Consider the following 25,365-nt stretch of genomic DNA (forward strand, 5'->3'; position numbering starts at 1 on the left):
GCTGTGTGCATGTGAATAGGAATAGCATAGATATTCAAGTGTACTTCAATATACTACAATATATTTCCCCCAACTATATTTAAGTTCCCTGTTAAAGGCCAACCTTCAATTTTGTACATTTCAGATTTATTCCCATATATTCCTGTTAATTCCCATGGAAAGTTTCCAACTTTGAAAATTCCCGGAATATTGCAACCCTGTTTTATCAATGGTTCTCATCATCAGTCAACCTGTTTTTCTGTCTCTCTTTAGGCTGCATCGTATCCCAGCATGCATTGGATGGAAGCCCGGGGGAACGCCAGGCTCTCAGTCCATCGCAGCAGCAGCATCATCATCACGTATTCTTACCTGTGAGTCTCCGTGACGACGGAGGAAACGAGTGTGAGTGAAGCAGCTCGTCACCGTCGCGCTGCGTTCAAGTTCAAACTTCGTCACTGTTCCTCTGTAGAAATCACAGCAGCTTCACTCGAGTAGCAGTTTCTTCTCTTCTCTCTTATCTTTTTTTTTTTTATATATATATATAGTATATATTTAATAAGATCCTACAAATGTGTTTAAAGTGCCTGTAAATAAAACATCATGTAGCTTTTGGCAAAAAATTAAATTAACTGAACTTTTGTACAGTTTTGCCCCTAAAATTTCAAATCTAACACCTTTTTTTTTTCTCTAATTTTAATTTATTTGAAATGTTTCCCCACGAAAATCAGAAGTTTTTAAAAGAATTTGATGCTTTGAGCCTCCTTCACTAATCAATCACGTAAAAAAAAAAAAAAAAAAAAGACTTTAAAAGGGAAAAGCGACATGTTTCAGGTGAAAACAATCAGACGGTAGTGTGTATAAGCTGTAACATTTCTCTCTGATCAGTATCTTCAGTGTTTTAGATAGAAAAACCAAAGACACGTGACATTTTTCTCTTCAGCAGCTTCTTTCTTCACATTTAGTTTTTTTTTTATCCTGTAGTTGGGAACAGTGTGGATGTTTATGTTTCTTTTTCCACTGAGCGAGACGAACAACAGGTTGTTTTTTGAGTCACATGATGGTGAATCCAGGTACAGTATGTCGGTCGCACACCTGACGCTCCACTGTTGAATGTTGTTTTTTTCAAACTTGATGCGTCGGTCAGAGCTGCACAGGACGACTTAAAGCGTCCACTATGTATTTATTATTATTTCTTTTTTTTACAGCTGGTTAAAGGTTAAAGCTGTTCAGTTAAATGGGGATTTGTCAGTGGTCAGTGTTTGGGTGTGAAGACGCAGCTCGGCCTCTAGAGGCTGCTAGTGAGACCGTGTGTGTCCCAGTCCTATAATAATAACCTTTAAAACACTGATGTTGAATGATGACACTATCAGTAACATTAATTAATTAGCCTCTTGTACGTGCAGTAGGTTAGTTAAATAGATAAAAGTAGAGGAGATATGCTGCCTGTTTGTTAGTTTTAAGCTTAAGCATCAGTTCAACACACTGGAAAGAAGAAGTAAAAGTAAAAGGACCTTGTTTGGATGATAAACTTAGCAACAAAAAAAGCTCCTGCTGCCTAACTTGAATTTAAAGTGTTTTATATTTCATCATTTTTATCATCACTGCTCAAATCGATGGATTTTATTCTGTGTTGTCTGCGTTGTTTTGAAAGGTTGCAGCAGTGTTTCCCCCTCTGTAAAACTCAAACTTTACTTTATCGATTTTAGTCCAGGTATAAACAACGTGCTGCTTCTGCCTGGACTGTGTTTTTTTTTTTACTTTCAGACGAGTACATGTTCTCCAGCTCATTTAGGGTGATGTGCAATGTTTCCTTCATTCCAAAATGCAACAAAATCCACGCTCAAATTTAAGAAAATACAAAAGTCTTAAAGCTTCGTTGTCACCACGTAATCACAGCTGCATGGTAGTTTCTATTTTGGAATGAAAGTCATTTGTTTTTCTGTGATATTTAATGTTTTTTTTAGTGTTAACAGTTGCAGACTCTCTCTCTCTCTGTGGTTTTTTTGTGTGTTTTAAGTTATTCGTTATAAAACCTGCTCTGTAAAGATTTTTCTCTGGAAACACGTCTTGTCTGTCTTCGATGATGAGCTCTTCTGTGTCTTGAGGCTCGTTTTGTAGCAGCAGAAGTTTTGTATCTTGGACTTTTCATACGTGAGCGGCGAATCAAACCGCTGTACTCGACTCTAAAATAAAATTAAACTTGATCTGTATTGTTTCAACAAGTGTCGCACTGCTTTGTTTTCAAATTCCACTTTACAGCTGCACTGAGATGAATCTTATTTATTGCATCAAACAGCATAAAGCATGATAAATACAATATAAGATTTAACCCTGGTGGAGAAAAAAAAAAAAGGTAAACTATTTGTATCAAATGGTTCCAATGGTGAAAACACAGCAACCTGCAGGTCTCATTCAAACCAATGTGCCAGTGGTGGTGAAGGTAAAATGCTTAAGGCCGTCGACGGAGAGAAGAAAAAAAACACAGAACGAGTTCAGGGAGGAAGTCAAGTGCTGTCATGGAAACAAATGACCTGAAAATGGCATCACAAGGATTTGTTTGTTTTTCTTTTTCCCTTTATGAACAATTTATCTTGTTTCTGTCAACAAACCCCCCAAAAAAAGACTTAAAACCTGATAATCATGTCATTAAAAGATGGATTAAAGTTGACAAACTATCCCACATACTAAATATGGATTAATCCGATGCTTCTGTTTGAGGGAGAAAAATGAAACTACATATTTATGATCTGTTAATAATTTGACATTTTTGAGAAAAGTCTGTCTTTGTTGAGAAGATTGTTACCAGTGCATCCAATATGAAGGTACAGTTATCAGCCAGTTAGCATGGCACAGCATAAAGACTGGAGATAAAGCTCAATAATTAAAAGGTTGTAGCCTCATATGGCAAATGAGAATATTTCACAAAATAAATATCGAGTTATTCCTTAAAAAGTCGGATCCACAGGTGAAAAAGTCCTGGTTTTTGTTCTTTTGTGGCTTTTTGTTGACAGAAACCAAAAATGGAAAAAAAAAAAAAAAACATCAATCTTAGTCGTAGACTTTTCCTTTAAGTATAAATTAGTCTGAAAATGTTGTGAAGTCTGATGCAGAGAGCTGAGGAAAACATCAGTGCAGCTTTACAGGTTTCTACTGGGGGTCAACAGTTGTTGCAACACAAACCCTACACTAGTGCACTTAATTAACTGTGGCTTTGTGTTTTTATTTCTTCCTCGTTTCTAAACAGAACATGTTTGTACGAGTCGTAACTTGAATCAAAATTAACAGTAGTTTACATACAAGTTTTAAAAGTTAAGATCCTAAAATTTAAACTCGTTAAGGAAGTACAATAACAATTCGATCCCTTCTAGTATTCAGGTGAAATGCGACACAAGTCAAGTCAGAGCCTGCGTAAAGTAAAAAGACTACTGTGAAATTATGCATAGAGAAAAAAGGTCTAATGAGGATAAAAACAAAAAAAAAAGTGGTTAAGGTCGTCTCCCAAAACGATTTCAAACGACAGCAGCGGCGGCCCGACGGAGGCCGACCGGCTGCGTCGTGTTTTTCCGAGGTACTGTGCAGCAAGGCGGAGCCGAGCTCGGGTAAGGCTTCGTGGTGCTGAAAACAAACAGAAGTTCAGGCTTTTTGCAGCAAAGTCAAGCGGTCGGTCCAGTCGAACGTCAAGCTTCAGAAATCACAGTACGACTTTTTTTTTTCCGAGTGGGTTTTTTCTGTTTCTTTTCCGGTTCTAACAGTCTTGTCTTTGTAAGCGTTAAAGGGGAAAGTTCAACATTTTGGCAAATTGGCCCATTGCCCATAATCCCTATAGTCATAGCAGTAGGTTTGTTACCTTTAATTGTCGGTGCAAGCTATTTTTAGAACGGCAGAGCAGAGCTGTGAGCTGCTCAGAGCTACGCTACGTTGGAGGCTAATGGGATTTCTTGGTTTCCCTCATCAAACTCATCAAATACACAATCCAACAACTCCACAACGCTCTGGTGGACAAGTTGTGACCTGCACATTCACCACGCTATGAGATAATAACAGAACGTTACCAGACAGAGTCGTTTTAGAGGTAAATGCAGAGACTGCCTGCTGAAAAACTGCTCCCGATGGGAACGTGCATCAGCGGTTTTGCATGAATTTACCTCTAAAACAACTCTGTCTGGTAACGTTCTGTTATTATCTCATAGCGTGGTGAATGTGCAGGTCAAAACTTGTCCACAGAGCGTTTTGGAGTTGTTGGATTGTGTATTTGATGAGTTTGATGAGGGAAACGAAGAAATCCCATTAGCCTCCGTAGCATAGCTCTGAGCAGCTCACGGCTCTGCTCCGCCGTTCTAAAAAATAGCTTGCACCGACAAATTAAAGGTAACAAATCTACTGCTATGACTACAGGGATTATGGCAATGGGGCCAATTTGCCAAAATGTTGAACTATCCCTTTCAGAAGATGCAGCATTAAAAAGGCCTCTCAGCAAAAACAAGTGCGGCTGAAAGATATGTGGAAAACGTCACTCTCACACTCCACAGGATTCAGTTTTTTTGTTATTCATAAAGTCAGAGCTGTAAGAAAGAGGACAGTGTTTTAGCTTGTGGTTGAAAATGATCCCAAACCAAAAAAAAAAAAAAAAGAAAGAAGATGACTCGTCGTTTGAGCGGCAGAGCGGGAAGACGAAGAAGGAGAAGAAGGAGCGATGAGTCACTGTTTGGAGGGGAACGGCGCCGCTCCAAACGGGTCGAGCTCCAACGGCTGCGATGGCGCCGGCGGTGGCGTCTGCATCGGCGTTGGCGTCGGCTGCTGCTGCTGCTGAGGTTCACCGTGGACGACCAGTTCTGTGAACGGCACCGCGCCAAAGTCATCCATGAATCCACCGCTTTCCCCGAGGGCAACGCCGCCCGTCCAGGACTTCCCGTTGGCCGCTGTGCCGATGTCGGCCATCTTCCCGCCGTCGTTGAGGCCTTGATACCGGCATGATCCGTCCTGAGGGTGGAACGGTTTGGCGCCGAACGGGTCCAACAGGGCGGCGGCGGCGGTGGCGTCGTCTCCCGGCAACAGAGACGACGGCGCCTTGTTGTCCTTCCCGTCCGCCATCATGGTGATGTCGACGACGACGCTGATGTTCTCCTTGGAGTCGGAGGTGCTGAGGAACTCGTTGCTGCTCTGCGAGTCCCGCCGCCCGACCTTCTTGTGCCGGCGGACGCGCTCCGGTGTGCGGTACGTCGGCTTGTTGGTCTTGCGGCCGCCGGTCGGCGTTCCGTGGTGGCGTTTCCCGTTGCTGCCGCCGCCGCCCGCCATGGCGTCCTGCTGCTTGGTCTTCCTCTGGCGCGATGACAGCTTCTGCAGGCTGCGCTGCTTCAGACGCTGCTGCTGAGGACTCGACTCCTCGAAGGAAGGCTGGAAGATGTCGTCGGCGCTCCGGGAGGTCACCGGGAGCGACGGCGCCGCAGGGCCTGCCGGGTGGAACGGCGAGAAGCCGAAAATGTCGATGATGCCGGCGTCGGGCGAGACGGGCGGCGTTTGGCCCATGGGGACGTCGCTCTTCCCGGACGACTTGGACAGGTTCCGGCTGAACGGCGCTTTGGTGAAGACGTCGAACTCGTCGGTGGCGGCGGCGGCCGGTGGCAGCTGCTCCTGACTGACCTGCCGGAACGGCGCTTTGGCGAAGATGTCCGTGCTCTCGGACGACGAGGCTCCGCCTAGGAAGGGAATGGCTCCGAAAACATCCACGGCGTCCACGGCTGGACCGGGCCTCGTCGGCGCTCCGCTGGGCGACTCCGGAGGCGTGATGAGGGTCATGGTGGAGTCGCCGCGCGGACTCGTCCCGGCGGTGGCGTTGGAAGGAGCCGGTTTACCAGCCGAAGGTTTCTTTGAGCGACTCTTGACTCGTCTGGGGTCGTAGTCCGAGTCGGAGCTGTGCTTGTCGTCCTCCTCCTCTCCGTCTTCCTCCGAGTCCATGAGCAGAGGCCGCTGCCCCAGGTTGTTCTCCGGCTCCGTGTCGTCGCCGTGCTCGCTGTTGAGCGCCTCGTCCTCCTCCGGCTCTTCGTCCTCGCTGCTTTTCGGCGACGGAGGGTCGGACTCGAAGTCGCTGTCGGACTCTTCTCCCGCTCTGCAGTGGCTCTTCCTGCCCGGTTTGTGCTCCTTGGCGGCTGCAGCAACAGGCGGCGGCGGCAGATCCTCCACGGTGGTGGTGGAGACGGTGGTGGAGATGGGAACGCCGACTTCCTCGCTGCTCTGCTCCGTCTTCATCACAGTGGTTCCTGCAGAAACGACACAAATAGACGAGTTTAACCTTCCTGTTGTCCTCCTGGGTCAAGGAAGGAAGGCAGGAAGGACAAAGGGAAAGATGGGAGGAAAGAAAGATGGAGGGAGGGAACAGATTGGATCAATTGGGTCAAAAAGGAAGGAAGAAGTAAGGACGAAGGGAAGGAAGGGAGGGAGGGGAAAAAGGATTGTGGAAAGAGGGAAGGGAAAAAGGAAGGAAAGAAAGATGGAGGGATGGAACAGATCAGGTCAATTGGATCAAAAGTGAAAGGAAGAAGAAGTAAGGATGAAGGGAAGGAAGGAAAGAAGGAAGGGGAAAAAGGATTGTGGAACCGCCACCTTACCGTGGTGGAGGGGTTTGAGCACCCGAATGATCCTGGGAGCTCTGTTGTTGGGGGCTTAATGCCCCTGGTAGGGTCTCCCAAGGCAAACAGGTCCTAGGTGACGGGTCAGACTAAGAGCGGTTCCAAAACCCCTCATGAGTGGAACGATATCAAGGACGTTCACGTCGCCCGGATAGGCGTCACCGGGGCCCCACCCTGGAGCCAGGCCTGGGGTTGGGGCTCGCAGGCGAGCGCCTGGTGGCCGGGTCTCTGCCCACGGGACCTGGCCGGGCCCAGCCCGGAGGAGTGACGTGGGCCCGCCTTCCAGTAGGCCCACCACCCGCAGGAAGGACCATGAGGTGCCGGTGCCGTGTGTTTTGGGTGGCAGCCGTGGGCGGGGGCCCCGGCGACCCAATCCCCAGACAACAACTCTGGCTTTAGGGACATGGAATGTCACCTCGCTGGGGGGGAAAGAGCCTGAGCTTGTGCGGGAGGTTGAGAGGTATCGGCTAGAGATAGTCGGGCTCACCTCCACGCACAGCCTGGGCTCTGGAACCCAACTCCTTGAGAGAGGTTGGACTCTCTTCCACTCTGGAGTTGCCCACGGTGAGAGGCAGCGAGCTGGTGTGGGCTTGCTCATAGCTCCCCAGCTCAGCCGCCATGTGTTGGAGTTCTCCCCACTGAACGAGAGGGTCGTTTCCCTGCGCCTTCGGGTCGGGGATAGGTCTCTCACTGTTGTCTCGGCCTACGGTACCCGGCCTTCCTGGAGGCCCTGGGAGGGGTGCTGGAAAGTGCTCCATCGTTCTACAGTGTTACCTGGAGAGGTGTGATTGGGAGGAACGGCCTCCCCGATCTGAACCCGAGCGGTGTTTTGTTATTGGACTTCTGTGCTAGCCGCAATAAGTCAGACCTTTTCCCGGTGCGTGTTGGACTCCGGCAGGGCTGCCCTTTGTCACCGGTTCTGTTATTTTTATGGACAGAATTTCTAGGCGCAGCCAAGGGCCGGAGGGGGTACGGTTCGGGAGCCACTTCATTTCATCTCTGCTTTTTGCAGATGATGTGGTCTTGTTGGCTCCCTCGAGCCAGGACCTTCAGCATGCACTAGGGCGGTTTGCAGCTTCCTCCGCAGGGTGGCGGGGCGCTCCCTTAGAGATAGGGTGAGGAGCTCTGTCACCCGGGAGGAGCTCGGAGTAGAGCCGCTGCTCCTCCACATCGAGAGGAGCCAGCTGAGGTGGCTCGGGCATCTGTACCGGATGCCCCCTGGACGCCTCCCTCGTGAGGGCATGTCCCACCGGGAGGAGGCCCCGAGGAAGACCCAGGACACGCTGGAGTTTCAGCCAAGAGACACTCGGTGGAAGGCAGAGAGCCTCCATTCTTCAAGTTACAAGTCATTGATTTAACCAGCACTACTCCAAAGCTGTTAAATTAAGGTAAAAATGTAGCATAGTTAAGCTACAAATCCTCCATAGTTCCTCTTTAAGACGTTTAAGTTTTCTTCTATCTGCAAAGACACTGGATTTTTGGAGACCTCAGACCTCGGCAGATGTTCCGAGTTTGATTATTTAAGTTTTTAAACTGTAGGGACGAGGCGAGGGAGACAGAATGGTGCCACCATGAGAAGTTTTTCATTTCCTAATAATACCTCTCTCAGGCTGTGTCATATGTGGCATTACTGAAATCAGGATTACTTTGGCTTTCACTTGGATTTCCCCAAGTCCACAAATACAAATCCCAACAGTTTGTCTAATAATGAAGCAGAAGGAGCGACGAAGGAAAATCATAAAACTCAATATGGTCTGAAAGCTGCTCTGACTTCTCTATTCTGATCCTGCGGAGGCCAAAGAATTCAGACGCCCGGCTTTTCAAGATGCACCAAATTGCTTTTAAACTCAAATCTCCTGCTGAAAAGATTGAAGCTGTCAGTCACTACTTCCTCCAGACTTAGAGAATAAAAATAAAGCTTTGTTCAGTTATTACCGCTCCCTCTGCATTTCTATAAATTCTTACCCGTTTGGCAATTGTTTAAAAAATGTGTTCCTTGTGTAAATTTATTTCCAAGAGATTTGCATAATGGCAACTTAGAAATTAGTCTAATTAGCAAGTGGATAGTCTCCAATTATATTGAAAATAAGTTGTGCCGCGCACAATGAGCCAATTTTATTGTTCCCCCATTAGTGGAAGTTGTACATTAGAAAGCAGAGAAAGGGCCCCCCTGCTGTGAACACGAAAATGGAAACCTCTCTCTCCACGTCTTGAATCATCCAAACTGGCAGGACGAGATGACGGATTAGCCAAGAGGCTTTGTTGCCGATAGATGAAACAAGGCGGCAAATAATAAAATGGAAAAAAGTCTCAAAAAGTGGAAAAACACGAGGTGCTCTGACTGCAGCTGCTCGGCTGCACAGATTACAACTTCTCATCATTCGTGTGTTCACCTCTCATCGTCGGACTGAAGACTCATGTTTGATCAGGGCTGACACAGATCTGTGGAGGGATTAAAAGCCCGGTCTGACGGAGGTGAAGATCGGCTTCAACTGTCGCTGCACCAGATCCAGTTAATGAAGACTGAGGGACTAAAAGTGAGGCTCCGATTATCAAAGTGCTGAAATATCAACCCACATGTTTGTAAAGTCATTAATTAAGATGAAAATACTAAATGTTTCTTTGCTGATGTGAGTCTTTTAACACTTTCGGGACTTTTATTTTGTTAAATTACTGAGCTGAAACAAGTTTTCAGATCCGTCAAAACTGCTGATTCAGCTTCAGCTTCAGTCTCATCTCATCCACTCCCACTATTTCACTCTAATAACTCCCATTATCGCCACGGTAACGTCAGACTGAGGTTAATGAGTTTCCACTTTGACACAGATGAGGATTCATCTGGTCTTTGAGGAGGAATAATTAAACATTGCACCATTAAAAGGGACCACGAAAAGAAAAAAAACACTCTGTCATTTTGAAAAAATTACTAAATTATGTATTTAAAAAAAAAGTTTATTATGGTTTTCACCAACTAAATCTCTGAGTAACAGGACTAGATGGATTAATCAATAATATTATCTATGATAACAATTAATGAGGATAGCAAAGGTTGTGACCTTTCAAGTTTTGGTGAAAGATGCAAATATTTTAACACCTTTCAAAGTGTTAGTATTTTAGCAGAAACTGATCAATTGTTGCTATGGATATTTATTAATGAATCAATCAATCAAATAACAGCTGGTTTGAGCTGAAGTGCAACATCCGAGAAACAGGAGCTCCCTTTGTTTTGATAAAAGGTCAAATGTGTCACAATAAGTAAGTGCTTCAAATAGAAAAAAGGAAAATGTTTGTCTGGTGCTAAGATTGAACGACAAAAAATTATGTCATCATAATTTGTATGTTTTTTTAAAAATTGTTTTCAAAAATTTTAATTAAATTCAAATTTATCGCAGTAACAACAGGTGTGTGAACAATAATCGCAGTATGACCTTCTGCTCTGTTTCTCATTAAGGTCGATTCAGTTACAAAATGAGGATGTAAATTATCTATATAACTTGCTTCAATGGGTAGTTTTTTTTTCTGTTCCAGTATGATTTTGAAGTTTCTGACTTGATTTAGGTGATATTTAAAAAAAAATCCCAGGTACTTTGTTTCTTATGTCATAAAAACGTATTCTCATCTGATTCTGATACTTCTAGTTGAGGGAAACAATCAAGTGGACAATTATATCAATCGAGGTCATAATAAATAATCAGACCTGTGATTAAAAATCTTTTTTGGAAGAAGAAGAAAAAAAGAAAACCAAAAAAAAAAGTGGGAAAAAAAATCAAATTTAGACAAAAACAAAGAAGTTCAAACTGAATGAACCACACTGAGTTAGTCACACACGTTAGATTAGATTAGTTTAGTTTAGTTTGTTGTCAGTGTGATTGACAGTGAAGGCGCTCACAGTAAAGACAGCCATGTTTGTTTACATCAGGAACATCTTGCTCGTTCGTTGGTGTAGTGGTGGAGAAAAGACGCTAAATAAAAAACTCTGTCGCTCTAATAATAATAAAATGAAGGAACCAAAGTGAACGCTGCTTTTCAATGTTTTTTATTTATCAGTAACATTCTATAAAGAAATACATTCACACTCACAGTATGATACAGGACCGTTTACATAGTCTGCTGCAAAAACAAAACAAAACAAAAAAAATAAAACAAAAAAAAACAAGATATGTGTGAGACAACTTATCGATCTATAGGTTTTGTATTGGTTCTGGAGGAGGGAGGTACCAGGAGCTGCTGATAATCTATCTACCACGGCTAAAACTCCACAGCTTTGACAGTTTCGTTTCCCAACACGATTAACTGACCGAGATTTAATCCAAAATAAAAAAAAAATCCAAATTTTTTATTCATTTATATATTTTTTGAAAGTCTATCTGGGGCGACTAATTCCTCAACAGGATGTAAAGCTGACCAAAAAAAAATAAAAAATTAAAAGACAGAGGAAAAAGCACAGATGTAAACAATATAACAACATATTCACCGTCTGTTTTGCTGGGATTATAATGTTTCACGTTTCCTCGCACTTTTATAACAAAAAAAACAAAAAAACAATTCAAATAAAGTGCAGTTAATGGCTCTGGTCGTCCCTTTCACTTTCTTTTTCTTTTTTCATTTTCATTTTTTGGCTTTTTTGATGGTTCAACTGTACCAAAACTGTAAATCCATCCACCAGTACACATGATTGAACAAGATGTTTCTGAGTATGGCTGTCTTACTGATGAAAAATGAAACTCAAATAATAATAATAATTATAATAATAATTAAAAAAACAACAACAATTAAACTGAAATGAAGCAGTTGTTTTTTTTTTTGTCTTTTTTTTTTCAGAGAGGTCCAATAAAGAGCAAGCAGTGACATGAGCGGAGACATGAGGTGGAGTCAGGCCACATTAACTTACCTTCAGCTAAAAGTGTTAATATGAGTCACATGAGTTCATGGGGCGACTAAAGATGGCTCACTCTGACGTGCTGCTCTAAAGGCGGACGAGGACGAGGAGGAGGAAACAAACATACAGCCCTTTAGGATTGTATGGATTCAATTCATGGAAAAAATAATAAGAATAATAATAAAAAAGGAAAAAAATCTAAATGTTCAGCTTCTATTTTGACGGGAAAGTCGCCAGAACGCTGTCTGTCTCGACACAAACTTAGATTTACACTAGACTAGAGGATGTGCCATCAGCCGGGTTGTGTCCGTTACACACACTTACACTCTACTGCAGGAAAATAAAACTTATTTATTTATTTTTTAATTTTAATTGCTGTGGGGAAGGAAAAACAAACAAACAAAAAAAAGCTCTGTCAGTTTTGTTGATCTGGTAAATAAACGTGTGACACAAAGGCACTTTGTATCTACGGATGGAAACCGAGCGACTTCCACAGCAAAAAGAAACTGATAGTATTATAGATTAGTAAAAATAAAAAAGGAGGCGCTAAATGAAAATGTGCAGACGCACCACCAGCAACTTCACTCCTGTCCTGTTCCTGAAACCGCCAAAATAAAAGTTTTAAATGTGTTGAAATGTTCAAATGTTTCTGAAATAAGTTGATTTTTTATTGTGGAAAGAATTAAACATCAGACATCTGCTTGGAAATCGATTCAGAAGTCGCAGATGAAACTATATAAAAGCCACAAATAAATGCAAATCTAGGCCAAATGAGCTTCTGTTACATGTTTAATTGTAGTTTTATTTAATAAATGTCTCTGACGGTGTTAGATGAGCCAGTTTATTCTGAGTTGTTTCATGTTTAACTGAGGGTTTTTGTCCTGAATGTGCCAGAAGCTGGGTTTTTTTTTTTTTTTTTTTTTTTTAAGTCATTAAATCTTTAATTTTTCACTTAAGTTTCAAGTTTTCTCTCTGAACTGTTCACAAGTGGTTTAAAGGATTCAGTTTATTTTATAAAATTACAGCTCTGTCTTTAAGAAAATTAAACCACTGCTGCGACCGAGGCCGAACCGAACCAGGACACAGAGAGAGTTTTTATTTTCATCTCTCTCTCTTTCTCCACTAATGACAGGGTGGCTGTATAAAAAAAAAGAAGAAAAAAAAAAAAGAAAGTTGCTGGCAGTGTGTTTGCACTTTTTTTTCTGAAGGAAGGAGCGTAAACAAGCCAATAAATCACAACAACCTGACGCACCGATGGCACAAACACAACAAGCTTAAAAAAAAAAAAAAGGCTGATCCAAAACTCATCAGAGGTTTCTTCATGCCAGCCTGAAAGGAATGAGACGACGTGGGTTCAGAATAAAAAAGAAAAAACTAAAAAAAAAGTCCCTTCGAACTGTTTGGTTTCTTTTCTTAACTTTTTTTTTCTTTTTTTTTTCCTTTTTTGGTTTTTCCTTTGATCCAATTTGAGCTCTGATATAATTTTATATTTCTTTATTGAACAAGTGAAGAGGATAAAATATTTCCACACTTACATTCGAGTGCTCAGAGGGTAACATATATATATTTAGATATATATATTGCATCTGTATTATTATTATCATCATCAGGTCTGACTCTACTAGACTGAAGCCACTGGACTCGCTTTAAGGACACGAGATGAATTTACTGTAAAAAGTAAAAAAAACAAAACAAAACCAAACTCTTGCTCTCCTCTAGAAAATATCGAAGCGCTTTAGCGTTGATACTGTTTCTCATCATTAAATATATTCTGAGTTACAAACAGCGTCCCCCCCCCCCCCCCCCCCCTAAACTGCCTATCTAGTATCTATCTATCTATCAAAAACAGTTCACATTGAAGGAGCGGGAAGAGTTACAGAGGCACAGAAGCTTATTGCTGCCACCGATGTCGTAGTAGAGTAACATGAAGGAATACTGCACTGTCATATTCACCTTGTTTATTAGATTTTTTCACCGAGGGAGGGAGGGGGTTGAACCACATGCAGGCCGACGACGGGTTAGTGAAGCCGAATGAGGGGGAGGGAGGGGGGGGTTATTATCAGGAAGTGGAAGGAGAGGGGGGGGTGGGAGGGGCGGGGCTGAGTTGTTTAAAGTGCACAGTCCACACGAGAACATTTGAGGCGTCATGGCGACGTTGGATCGGAGGAGAGTTCACTGTGTTGTTGATGTAAACGACGGCAAAAAAGAGCCACAAAGACTTTTGGAAGTTCAAGTGTTGTTGTTTTAGTACCAGGGCTGAGTGATGATGATGTTTGTATTATTACATTTTTTGTGTAAAACTGGTTTTATTTTATTTTTTCCAAATGATTGTGTGACATCATGTTTATTTTTGTTTGTTTTAACCACTTTAATGTGGATTTGTCTTCAAATCAGGGTTAGGTTTTAGGATTATCAGAAAATCACAGCTGTTTGTTCAACATGCATCTGGATTGTTAGAAGAAAACAGGTCGTTAACATGACGATTAATGACTTAATTAAAAGGGATAGTTCAACATTTGTGGCAAATTGGCCCATTGCCATAATCCCTATAGTCATAGCAGTAGTAGGTTCGTTACCTTTAATTATCGGTGCAAGCTATTTTTAGAACGGCGGAGCAGAGCCGCGAGCTGCTCAGAGGTACGCTACGGAGGCTCATGGGATTTCTTGGTTTTCCTCATCAAATACACAATCCAACAACTCCACAACGCTCTGGTGGACAAGTTGTGAGCTGCACATTCACCACGCTATGAGATAATAACAGAACGTTACCAGACAGAGTTGTTTTAGAGGGAAATACAGAGACTGCTTGATGAAAAACTGCCCCCGACGGGAATGTGCATCAGTGGTTTTGCATGAATTTACCTCTAAAACAACTCTGTCTGGTAACGTTCTGTTATTATCTCATAGCGTGGTGAATGTGCAGGTCACAACTTGTCCACCAGAGCGTTGTGGAGTTGTTGGATTGTGTATTTGATGAGCGTAGCGTAGCTCTGAGCAGCTCGCGGCTCTGCTCCGCCATTCTAAAAATAGCTTGCAAGGACAAATAAAGGTAAAGAACCTACTGCTATGACTATAGGGATTATGACAATGGGCCAATTTGCCAAAATGTTGAACTATCCCTTTACATTTGACCTCTGGGATGAAAAGGGTATAATATGAATATTAGCACAAAAAAGTGACAAGAACTCACATATTGATGGTTTTTAATTAGATGGCCTGTGTGTTTTAACCAGACGCGTTGACATCACTCAGCCCTCGTTACCGTACCTTTCACGTTGGGTTGTCGCTTCGGCCTCGTCGTCAAGTATTGCTTTTTTTATCGCCAATGGAAACGAACCATCTCGTCAGTTCAGTGGAAGTTTTTATCTCTAAAGTTTTTAATGCACTGAAAATAAAGAATAAAAAATAAAAACGACTTCTTATGCAGAGAGAGAGAGAGGACTCGTGAGTGAGACCTCTGTGTTTTTTTTTAGTACCTTGATACAGAGTTAGAGCTGTAGAGGATGCTCACTTACTCACTCACACATACACACAAACAATCACACACATACATTTCTTCCAGTTGTCTTGCATAAAGGTTTGTAACCACAGGGCAGTTTTGTTTTTTTTAAGTTTTCGATCACCGCCGAGAACCCCAAGTACGAGAAGCTGCTCCAGTCACAGGAGGAGCACGGTTCGTTCGTTCATTCGTTAGTTCAGTTCGTAAATCGACAACAGAGGCAACGTCTAGATCTGCTGACTGAACATGAATGAGGAGAATAACACAAAAACAACAAACTGATCATTGGTTTCTAAGTGAGATCAGAGAGAGAGGAGGAGGAGGGGGAGGAGGAGGGAGGGAGGAAGAGGAAGAGGAGGAGGAGGCAGGTGGCTCCACAGTGTTGGGTCCTCATGGTAGAGACTCCTCTAAGACTTGCCTGCGCTGGCCACAAACGGGACTGAGCCGAACAGATCCTCGGGGGGGAGGGGCTTGGCGGCGGCGGTGATGGCGGCGATGACGGCGGGCTGCGACCGGTCCGTCTCCACGCTGGCTGTTCTCTCCACAGGTTTGTCTGAAGGAAACGAGAGCAACAGGGAGAAGACGTTAGAGCATCTACACATGGGCTGACTATCTTTCCCACAATCCAGATTTGAAATTTCTAATTTCTTATGTTAAATATCTGACTTTTCTATGTTTTGGTGTTTATTGCTTAGATTAGATTTAGATTTATTGTCCTTTTCAGAATAATTGTTGGGGCAATAATTGCCATGAACTCCATAGTGCTCGTCTGTAATGTCCCTCTTGTATTGAAGCCCCGACATGAGAAATTGTTCCGGAAAAAATTAAATAAGTCTATATTTTAAGCTTGTTTGTAGCGGAAGCTCCCAGTGTCTCAGTTCACTGGATGTATTTGGATGTTTTTTGGTGTGTCTTTTTGGACGAAGAAAAGTGAGCCCCATTGACAACCATTATATGGACAAATACTGCTGTGCGGACCCCCCTGTAACTCAGAGAAGGCACGGAGGACTCTGAAAATTCTCCCAGCCCTTAGTCGACATGAGGGTGAGTAGATAATGAGTGAAATTTGAATTTGGGGTGAACTATCCCTTTAAAAGTGTAACCAGGGTGACTACAGGTACTACTGAACTGAAGTTCAATTAAGACTTTTAAAGACCTTTAACACCACTTTAAACAAAACTGAATACCAAACCTGCGATGGAAACACAGGCCAAAACTCAAAATATACTCTTTTCAATTAAAGGCATTGATATCAGTTCAAAATGAACAGTTACAGTAGGTAACATGAAAATAATCAGTTGAGTTCAAGAACATTTTTCATTGATGTGAAAAAAGAACAAAAATATCTTCATCCTAAATTATATTAATGTCATTGTGTCACGTGATTTATTCAGCACCAAAAAGTCTCACTGTGATGAAAATATTATAAACAGTAGTATAAGACATCCATTTGAAAGCAGCAACATAAAAATCTGAATAAAAGACAATATAATATCTTTTTAAGGCCTTTTACTAGTAAATCTATATACGGGACAGAGGTAAAGAGGTAATCAGAAAAGAAGTGGGCGGGTCACTTGCTTGCTCTGAGCATGTCGAACTCCCGGTCGATCAGCTCCTCCTCCGTCAACTTGGAGAAGTTGTCCTCTCCGAACGGGTTCCAGCCCGACATGTCGGGGGGGTTGGAGACGGCGCTGTTGCAGCTCTGAGAGGGAGGGGTGATGGCGTCCGAGGCCAGCAGAGGGTTTCTACTGCGGAGGGAGGGATGACAGGAAAACACCAGGTCACAACAGAGGTTTCTGCTCTCTGGTCCTCTCTGACTACGTCTCTTTTATCAGCCTTAATCACGATAAATACAGTTTCTTTGCTCAGACTACTGTAGTTCATGTAGCTTCTTCCTGTTTTTGCTTTAAAAAAAAAAATATTAAGAATTCAGGAGGAACAGCTGTTACACAACTACGGTTCATTACACAAGAGAGAACCGAGACAAACAATGTTTCTGCAAGTCATCATGAAAACTAAAAATCTCACTTTAGATATTTATCACAGTTACAAATCGTAGTTATCTGCCTCCATGATTTAGAAACCACACAAATCTAAGACACATAGAAAAGGTCACAAAATGTGTCTGAATCACAGACTTCCCAGTTTGTTAGACAAAATAAAACACTGATGTGTGGTTTCATCACTTTATAACACGACAACGACTATTTCTCCTCTCTCTCTTTCAGCACAACTGACATTAAAAAAGAAATAGTGGTAACACTTTATTTGATGCCTATCTCTATAACACATTATAACCATACTTATAATAAGTTATAATGCAGTTATAGCACTGTATAACTATAGTTATAAACATTCATAAATTATCATAATGCTTTATAACAATAATCATAACACACTATAAAGCGTTTTATCATGACTTATGAGGCCAGGTATTATAATATGTTATAATTGTTAGTAACTTGCTGACAATGCCCACATCGATAATGCATTGTAAATATAGTTATAATATGTTATAATTGGCTTATAAACGTGTATGACTATTATAAAGAGTCATAAATTATCATAAGGCTTTATAACAATAAGCATAACACATTATAGAGCATTTTATAATGGCATTATTATTAATAATGGTATTATAATGAGTTATAATGCTCTATAATGTGTTATGCTTATTGTTATAAAGCCTTACGATCATTTATGAGTGTTTATAACTACAGATATACAGTTTTATAACTGCATTATAACTTATTATAAGTATGTTATAATGCCTTATAGAGATAGGTGTCACAAAGTGTTTTCACCACATTAACCTATATTATAAATAGTATGTATGGTTATAGTATTATAAGGTGCTGATATGAGATCAAGAAGTGAGGAAGCTAAAACTTCACCTTGTTTTTGGTCTTTCTTTGTGTCGTTTTGATAATGTTTATATACTGATGTTCTTGTTTCTTTTGGTTTTTGCTTTTATAATGTTTCTGTGCTGTATATGTAATTCTGTTGGACCCCAGGAAGAATAGCTGTGGTTTTGCTGCAGCTAATGGGGGATCTTAATAATAAACTAAACTAAACTAAACCGAATTAAAGCAACTTTTATATTGAATTATACAATCACTGCCCCATAAAAACAAATTTAAAAACCTTAATAAACACACAATAATCAGATCTCTGGTTTCATTTCAAACACGTCTTCTTCAGGGTTACTACACGTTACATTACGTTACCTGGCGTTAGTGTAGGAGGGATCCACAGGTGAGAGCGCCCCCATCTGGCCAGATCCTGCAGCAGCAGCAGCAGCAGCAGCGGCGGCGGTGGGTGTGGTGGCGTTAAAGGAGCCCAGGGGGATCTGGAACTCAAGAGGGGAGGACATGTAGGGGAGAGGCTGCTGCTGCTGATGTTGATGATGTTGTTGCTGTTGTTGATGATGATGATGATGCTGTTGTTGTTGTTGCTGTTGTTGTTGCTGCTGCTGTTGTTGCTGGACAAAAGCCTGTTGGTACTGGTGCAGCTGTTAGGGACGGAGGAGAGAGAGAGAGGGAGGGGAGGGAATGAGGGACGGACCTTTGATTTCATGGCGCACAATGACACAACGGCAACGAAGATGATGAAATGTTGTTAGAAACCAGTTCTGGATTTGGAAAGCTGGGGACACAGTGGAGGGGGAGGGATGAGGGGACGAGAGTCAAACAAGCGCGAAGAAGGAACACCAAGCTGAACAAAAAACTAAATTCTTCCAAAGTAAAACAAGAATCAACTTTAATTTAAAGGGGCATTTCCAGTGTTAATCAATGTTTACCTCAGATATCAGGTCGCCTATGACCAGTTCATTTCATACCATCCATTACCGTTTATATATTCATTTTTTGTTCAAGAATCTATCGTTTTTTCAATGTTCATCAATGGTCGACCATAATTTAAATTAAAAAAAGGTATAATGTGTAGGAATTCCCCCCATCTAGCGGTACGGTTGCATATCTGAACGTATTCTTGATGTTGCATTCACGTGAAATCGGGCAGACGTCAGACAGACAACAGACGCTACATGTAACAGGATAAACAAGCGTCTATGTAAACAAGTGGTCCGCCAGCACGAGGCAAAACAATACAGGCGTGACAATATGTTGTCATGGTGATGTCGTATTGTTTACTTGACCCACGTTTTACCGTCTTTCTCTGGTGGAGTAAAATGACATCCGGTTGGTTTGTCCGACGGCCGTCTGCCTGACTGCACCTGAATGCAACACCAGTGCCTCCGTCCTTCCTCACACGGCGCTACCTACTCATTCTAAGGTACGAGAAAGCTTTCATTTGTATGCGGGTGTGATTCGACTTCATTGAAATACATATTTATGAAAGCAATATTTGATTTTTGCTAATAAAAAGCCAAAAAAGTTACATACTGGGGCTTTAAAAATTCGCTTTACAATTAAATTAAATCAAAGTTTGGGCTTATCGCAGCTTCCGCATAGTTCCTTTCCAGGTCAGAGAACAAACGCCTCAGAGTCCTTCTACGGTTGTGTTCTCTTAACCCGGAAAGGAACAATGCAGAAGCTGTGATAAGCCCAAACTTTGATTTAATTTAATTGTAAAGCGAATTTTTTAATTTAAATGGACGGAAAATTAGTCCGGAGCCCATTAGTAAACATTGAAAAAATGATAGATTCTTGAACAAAAACGAATACACGCTGCAGTTGGGAGTATGGATGGTATGAAATGAACTGATGATAGGTGACCTGGTATCTGAGGTAAACATCGATTACCACTGGAAATGCCCCTTTAAACGCTGTGCAAAAGTTTTAGGTTTTTTTAGTTATATAATTCATCACGCGAGCGCTGGGGAGGCGTTTGGTTTTGTTCCGCGGCAGGACGACAGGATCTTCAGAGACAAGAAGAAGGAGGAGAAGAAGAAGGAGGAGGAGGAAGAGGAGGAGGAGGAATCCTGCAGCAGATGGTCCGACTCCCACAGAGCCCTGATCTCCGACACCGAGCCAGGAGACAGGAACTGTGTCAGGTTCTCCAAGATGCTACGAGCGAAGCACCTGCCAAGTTCCTGAAGAAGAAGTGTGTGTAGGTGGAACGAGGAGGACGGGGAGAAAAAAAAAAAAAAAAAAAAGGAGGTCGAACCAAATATTGATTTGATATCTTTTTCTTCTGCTTCCTGTAGCTGTTGAAGCGTCGTCACTGTTTCAGTACGTTTAATACCTAAAACATTTTGCACAGCATTTTGATGTCGGTTGCTTATGTTTGACTTGGAGCAACATTATCTGGACCAAAGAAGTTCAACAGCGAGATAAAAAAAAAAGAAAAAGGGTCTGTGATGATCTCTGCATACATTTAAAGAGGAACTCTGCTACATTTTTACCTTAATGAACCAGCTTCAGTTAAATCAATGACTTGTAACTTGTTCCGTTAGCGTCTCTTGGCTGAAAACCAACCTTGTAAGATCAGAGCCTCCGACCCGGTGTCCCAGCTCTCGTCTCTGCGGCACCGCCACACAAACGTAACGCGCCTCGTAACCCCCTAATCTCTTGTTTATAACAGATAAGACTACACATATACCGTATTTCCTCAATTAATAGCCGGTATTCAATTAATAGCCGGGTCTCAGTGGCAGCCGGGTAAAAAAAAAACATAATGTGAAATTGCTGTGATTGACTTGAATGGGAGCGAAGCGCTACGGAGACAGATACGATGAGCTTGGTCGCTAATGTGTAAAAATAAATAGAGGGATTAAGAAATAAAGGCCTCCTTCCCTCAAAAAAAAAAAAAAAAGCCTGCCTCCAATAAAAGCCGGGTATTCTGGGCAGTTGTATAAATAAAGGCCCCGGCTGCTATTTGAGGAAATACAGTATACATATCGTATATGATAAATAACGTTATCCATAACAGAGGAGAAGAGACCGGAGTTGCATAGCTCCGCTTTAAAAACACCTGATTCTTTTAATATTCGGTCTTTGAATATAACAAAAATGTTTTGTGTGAATCCTCAGGAGGAGATTAAAGTTAAAACTCTCTCAGTCTGGCATCGTTGCTCCATCCTCTACCACTTTGTTTCTTTTTTTTAAAGAAAGCACATCACTGTTGTGCTTTTTAAAATATCCAAATTAACAAAGTTGATGTTCTGTTATTAAAACCATATGAGACAAATTTTGCGGCCGCTTTGCGAATGAAGCTCTCGTCGTAGTCGTCGTCGGGAACAACGACAGACAGACAGCGCCAGGTCGGAGTTCGCCGCTGCTTTAAAAAAAAAGCGTTGAAGGCAGCAGGTTTCTTGGGAATAAGAGCAGTAATTTTCCGAGAGGTGCTCTCTTGTCCCGTCTGCGAACCGCCTCATATGTCAGGACGCGACGCAGAGGAAACTGCTCGATTTCACCCTCTGTTCGATCCCCTCGTGGCTTCGCTCGGACCAGATTGCCTCTGAAATAAAACAGATGGTACGCGTTCGGTGGGAAAACGAGACTAAAAATTGCGCCGCCCTAACAGTGTGCGTTCGGAGGACCTGTGTTTGTGTGTTTGATTCAGTAGCTGTGTAAATACTAGTTCTCTGAATATTTGGACAGAGTCAGCAGGAAGTTTTGGAGCGTCTGCTTCCAATGCTGCTTGGCACAGACGTGGGGGAGATCTCGACTGGCTGCCAGTGTTTGGAACAGAGAGAGCAATTTTAGGCCATTCTGACATTAAATGAAAAATTTCAGCTCCGTGGCGTTTCACGCTGCGTCTCCATGTGTTTCGCTGTCATTTGCTCAAACTATTTATTGCAGTTTTGGAGAAAATCTTCTGTTCTCAGATTCTGTTGTGGTTTTTTGAGTTACAAACCAACAGCAAAAGGCTTCTTCAACATTAAAGGGAACATATTATTATGGAAATGTCACTTTTTGAAGGCTCTTAAAGGGATACTTCACCCAAAATCGATAATTCTACTCACCGTCATGCCAAGGAAGGGTTTGGAGAACTTTCTGAGTCATCAAAACGCTTTAGGAGTTCCAGGGGGGGTCCGACTGGAAACGGATTTTCATATAATGGCGGTGAATTGTGTCACTTTTAAATCGTCCAAAACACACACTATGAAACATCCAAATGCCTCCATACTGCTTGTCCTACTGACCCAAGTGTCCTGAAGCTGCCACAGGAAAAAATTGTTTCATAGTGTGTGTTTTAGACGATACAAAAGTGAACTCTATCCGCCGCCATTATATGAAAATCCGTTGCCACTTAACAGCCGGACCCCCCCTGGAACTCCTAAAGCATTTTGATGACTGAAAGTTCTCCAAACCCTTCCTTGGCATGACGGTGAGTAGAAAATTGGTGAATTATCGATTTTGGGTGAAGTATCCCTTTAACTTGCCTTCCGGACCCCAAAATGTGAGAATTGACAAAAAATCTGTAATTTTCAGGCTCCTTGGGTTGAAATCCAAGTGGTTTTACGAGCTGATCCCTCAGTTGTCTTCCAGTGATGTAACTAGTTTTGGAATTTGCATAATCCCACCCTAGAAGGGGGCGGGGCAAGCAGTGGTTCATTTGTATTTAAAGGGACAGGCACTGAACCAGCCGTTCTGAACAGGGCTGTTTTGAGAGGATGAAAAGAGCTGTGATGTTCGATCCTTGGGGGATTTTGACCGAAGCATGTCACATACACGTCTTTAAGACACCTGGGAACTATTTTAATTTGTAGAAAAGGATGCATAATATGTCTCCTTTAATACTAATATCAAACAGAGTCAGATTTCAGCTCAGATGAGAAATTCAAACCTGTCGAGACTGGAGATTTTTTGTTTTTTTCTGACAGAACTCACCATGGCTGCGTACTGAGCCTGGGCCTGAGCCTGAGCCTGAGCTTGAGCCTGAGCCAGAGCCTGAGCCTGAGCCTGAGCCTGAGCCACCTGCTGCTGGTACATGGGCTGCATCATCATCTGCTGCTGCTGCTGCTGCTGCTGCTGCTGCTGCTGCTGCTGCTGCTGGAGCAGGGCCTGTTGTTGCTGCTGCTGGAGCAGGGCATGTTGCTGCTGCTGTTGGAGCAGGGCCTGTTGTTGCTGCTGCTGCTGCTGCTGGAGCTGGAGCGACTGCTGCACAGCCTGTTGGTACTGAGGACGGGCCGGAAACACATTCACAAACTCAACATTTGCTCCGATGCCAGATCCAGAACTGAAACTGTCAATAAAGCTGTTGAGCAGTGTGATTGATTTCATTTGCATGTGTTGTGTTGTGTACCTGGAGGTATTGGAGTTGCTGTGCATTTGCATGTTGTTGTTGCACTGCTTGTTGTTGTAGTTGTTGTTGTTGGTGGTGGTGGTGGTGATGTTGCTGCTGCTGCAGCTGCTGCAGACGCAGGTCTCCAGGCTGCAGCTGCTGCAGGACTCGGTGCTGCTGACTGCTGGGCTGCGGCTGCATGGACGGCTGCCCTGAGCCTGGCGTGGGGGCTGAGCGGACGAGACGGACAGAGAGAGTTACTACTTTGAACATCACATCACATCACATCACGTCACAGGGCTCCAGACTGTCCTTAAAGGGATAGTTCAGCTGTTTTGAAGTGGGGTTGTGTGAGGTACGTATGGCCATTAAGTATAAAATCTGCAGTAGAAAGGTGTCCACACACAGCTGATCCAAACAGCTGATTGGCGGAGTGATACAGCGCGTCGCAAAGCCTGCCCATGTGGAGGAGTACCGAGGAGCACTGAGTGAGTTGGTTAGTTCCAGATTCTTCAGACATTGAAAATGCATCAGCAACTTTTTCATCTACTTGTGCATGTACAATCAGTAAATTTCCCCTTTTTTGGGGGGTAAATGTGGATAGGTTAACGCAGAGAATCTGGAATTTGTTATTAAAGGTGTCAGGCCAATCTGTGTGAGCATCACGAATGAAAAAGGAAATGTGAATATTTGCTTTGCAAGTCGATTTATGGTTTTAACACCTACATTTTCTGCTTGAACTCCTAAAATTTTAAGTTAGGGGCCACTGTGCTTCTGGTAAAACAAGTTAGTTTGGAGCCCTGCATCAAGTTCAGTTGCTTTTTTCCAACAGTATCATTAACTTAACTCTTTTCTTACCAAACCTTCAGACAAACTTAATCATTTGTGTTTTTCTACCACATCAGAACCTCTACTGATATAAAAACCATCAGACCTTTCTGGCCGTTGCTGACGGGTGCAGAGGGCATGGTCATCTTGACGGGGGTGACCGTGTTGGCGAGGGGCAGGACGTTGCTGTTTGCTGCCTTCGGCCTCTGTCTGGGAGCTATCGACGTTTCCGTGGGGCCGACAGCGTCTGTTATCCTGGAGAGAGAGAGAAAGAGAGGGTTTTACTTTGTGTCATCCTGATGTCAGTTTGCTTTTATAGTTCAAACCTACACAAGTTATCATCACATCGCAGTTCATATATCATTAGAAAACTAAAATAATCAGACATTTGAAATTTTACCATAAAAGTGGATGAAGATTTCTGTGTTTTTTTTTCTTTTTTAGTCTTGTTTTGTTTTAAAATCAGACCTAACATGCACTGTACTGTATATTCCCCCTCTTTGTGATATTGTTGTGGATTATGTCAATGTTTTGTTGTGGTTCAGTCTGTTTGTCTTTTAATGTTTGCTTTTGTCCGTTTTTTTGTTAATACTGTCAAGTATAAGCCTTAAAAGTATAAAGAAAAAAGAAAAGAAAATTAAAATAAGAAAACTCAGCAGTACCTGGCTTTTGTCATACTCTTCTTAGCAGCGACCTCGCTGGCCGTTAGAGGCTCGGGGAGCGACGTGGGGATGGGCGAGTTCTGGGGAAAAAAAAAAAGAGAAGAAGGAGAAAATGACGGCAGAGAATTAAAATAACAAGAGGAGCAAATGACTGCAGAGGCTGAAAAACCACGATGACCGCTTTGTTCCAATGACTTACAAAGAGATTTGGCACTGGACAGTCTTTTCCAGCTAACTTGAAGGCAAAGTAGGACACTTGGTAAATGTCTGGTCTCTTGTCCAGGTCTGGTTCGAGCATATATCCTGCAGCAGACGGACACAGACAGAGGTTATTTTATAGAGCGTGAACAACACTGGACACTTGGTTCCACTGCAGCTCATGTGCATCGTCTCCATTTGGCCACTTGGTGGAGCTGTTGGTTAAAGAATCTAAATTTAAAAAAAGAAAAAAAAGGAAGCTCCACCACCACCACCACCACGCCATATACATTTAGGGAAGTAAAACAGCTTGAAAGGAAACAAGGCTGCCATGACTGACAGACAGTCCATGACCGGTTCAAACAGGCCAGGTTGTGCAAAATGCAAGTCGCAGTGTCTTCACAGTCACAGTCAAACTGTTCTACAGACACACAACAGTCAGAGGAGGAATCTTTACTCCTCAAACACAACATTTTCTACAATTATCTGCTTCACTAAAACACT

General features: G+C 42.7%; 2 protein-coding genes across 6 annotated transcripts in view; one reads left to right on the plus strand and one right to left on the minus strand.

Annotated features, from left to right (window-relative positions):
- paqr3a (progestin and adipoQ receptor family member IIIa) overlaps positions 1 to 15,395 on the plus strand; it is a 28,120-nt gene extending 12,725 nt beyond the window's left edge. For 2 of the 3 annotated variants that reach the window (XM_083979934.1, XM_083979935.1), the window contains one exon: positions 253 to 2,111. The gene's annotated coding sequence lies outside the window, so the exon portion shown is untranslated. Of the gene's footprint in view, positions 1 to 252; positions 2,112 to 15,096 lie in introns of those variants that run through there. The other variant, XR_014595655.1, reaches the window with a different exon arrangement.
- The window catches only part of bmp2k (BMP2 inducible kinase), a 56,925-nt gene continuing 35,905 nt past the window's right edge, over positions 4,346 to 25,365 (minus strand). The window contains exons 8-16 of one of the 3 annotated variants that reach the window (XM_083979923.1): positions 24,863 to 24,966; positions 24,664 to 24,743; positions 24,108 to 24,256; positions 23,195 to 23,403; positions 22,780 to 23,037; positions 18,211 to 18,494; positions 16,562 to 16,731; positions 15,402 to 15,536; positions 4,346 to 6,236 (exon numbers count right to left, since the gene is read on the minus strand). In XM_083979923.1, the coding sequence (XP_083836049.1) occupies positions 4,678 to 6,236; positions 15,402 to 15,536; positions 16,562 to 16,731; positions 18,211 to 18,494; positions 22,780 to 23,037; positions 23,195 to 23,403; positions 24,108 to 24,256; positions 24,664 to 24,743; positions 24,863 to 24,966 (2,948 nt within the window). In that variant the 3' untranslated portion in view covers positions 4,346 to 4,677. Of the gene's footprint in view, positions 6,237 to 15,401; positions 15,537 to 16,561; positions 16,732 to 18,210; positions 18,495 to 22,779; positions 23,068 to 23,194; positions 23,404 to 24,107; positions 24,257 to 24,663; positions 24,744 to 24,862; positions 24,967 to 25,365 lie in introns of all 3 variants that reach the window. The other 2 variants (XM_083979922.1, XM_083979921.1) reach the window with 2 other exon arrangements.

The sequence above is a fragment of the Trachurus trachurus genome, assembly GCF_905171665.1.
Source record: "Trachurus trachurus genome assembly, chromosome: 9".
NCBI classification, from domain to species: Eukaryota; Metazoa; Chordata; class Actinopteri; order Carangiformes; family Carangidae; genus Trachurus; species Trachurus trachurus.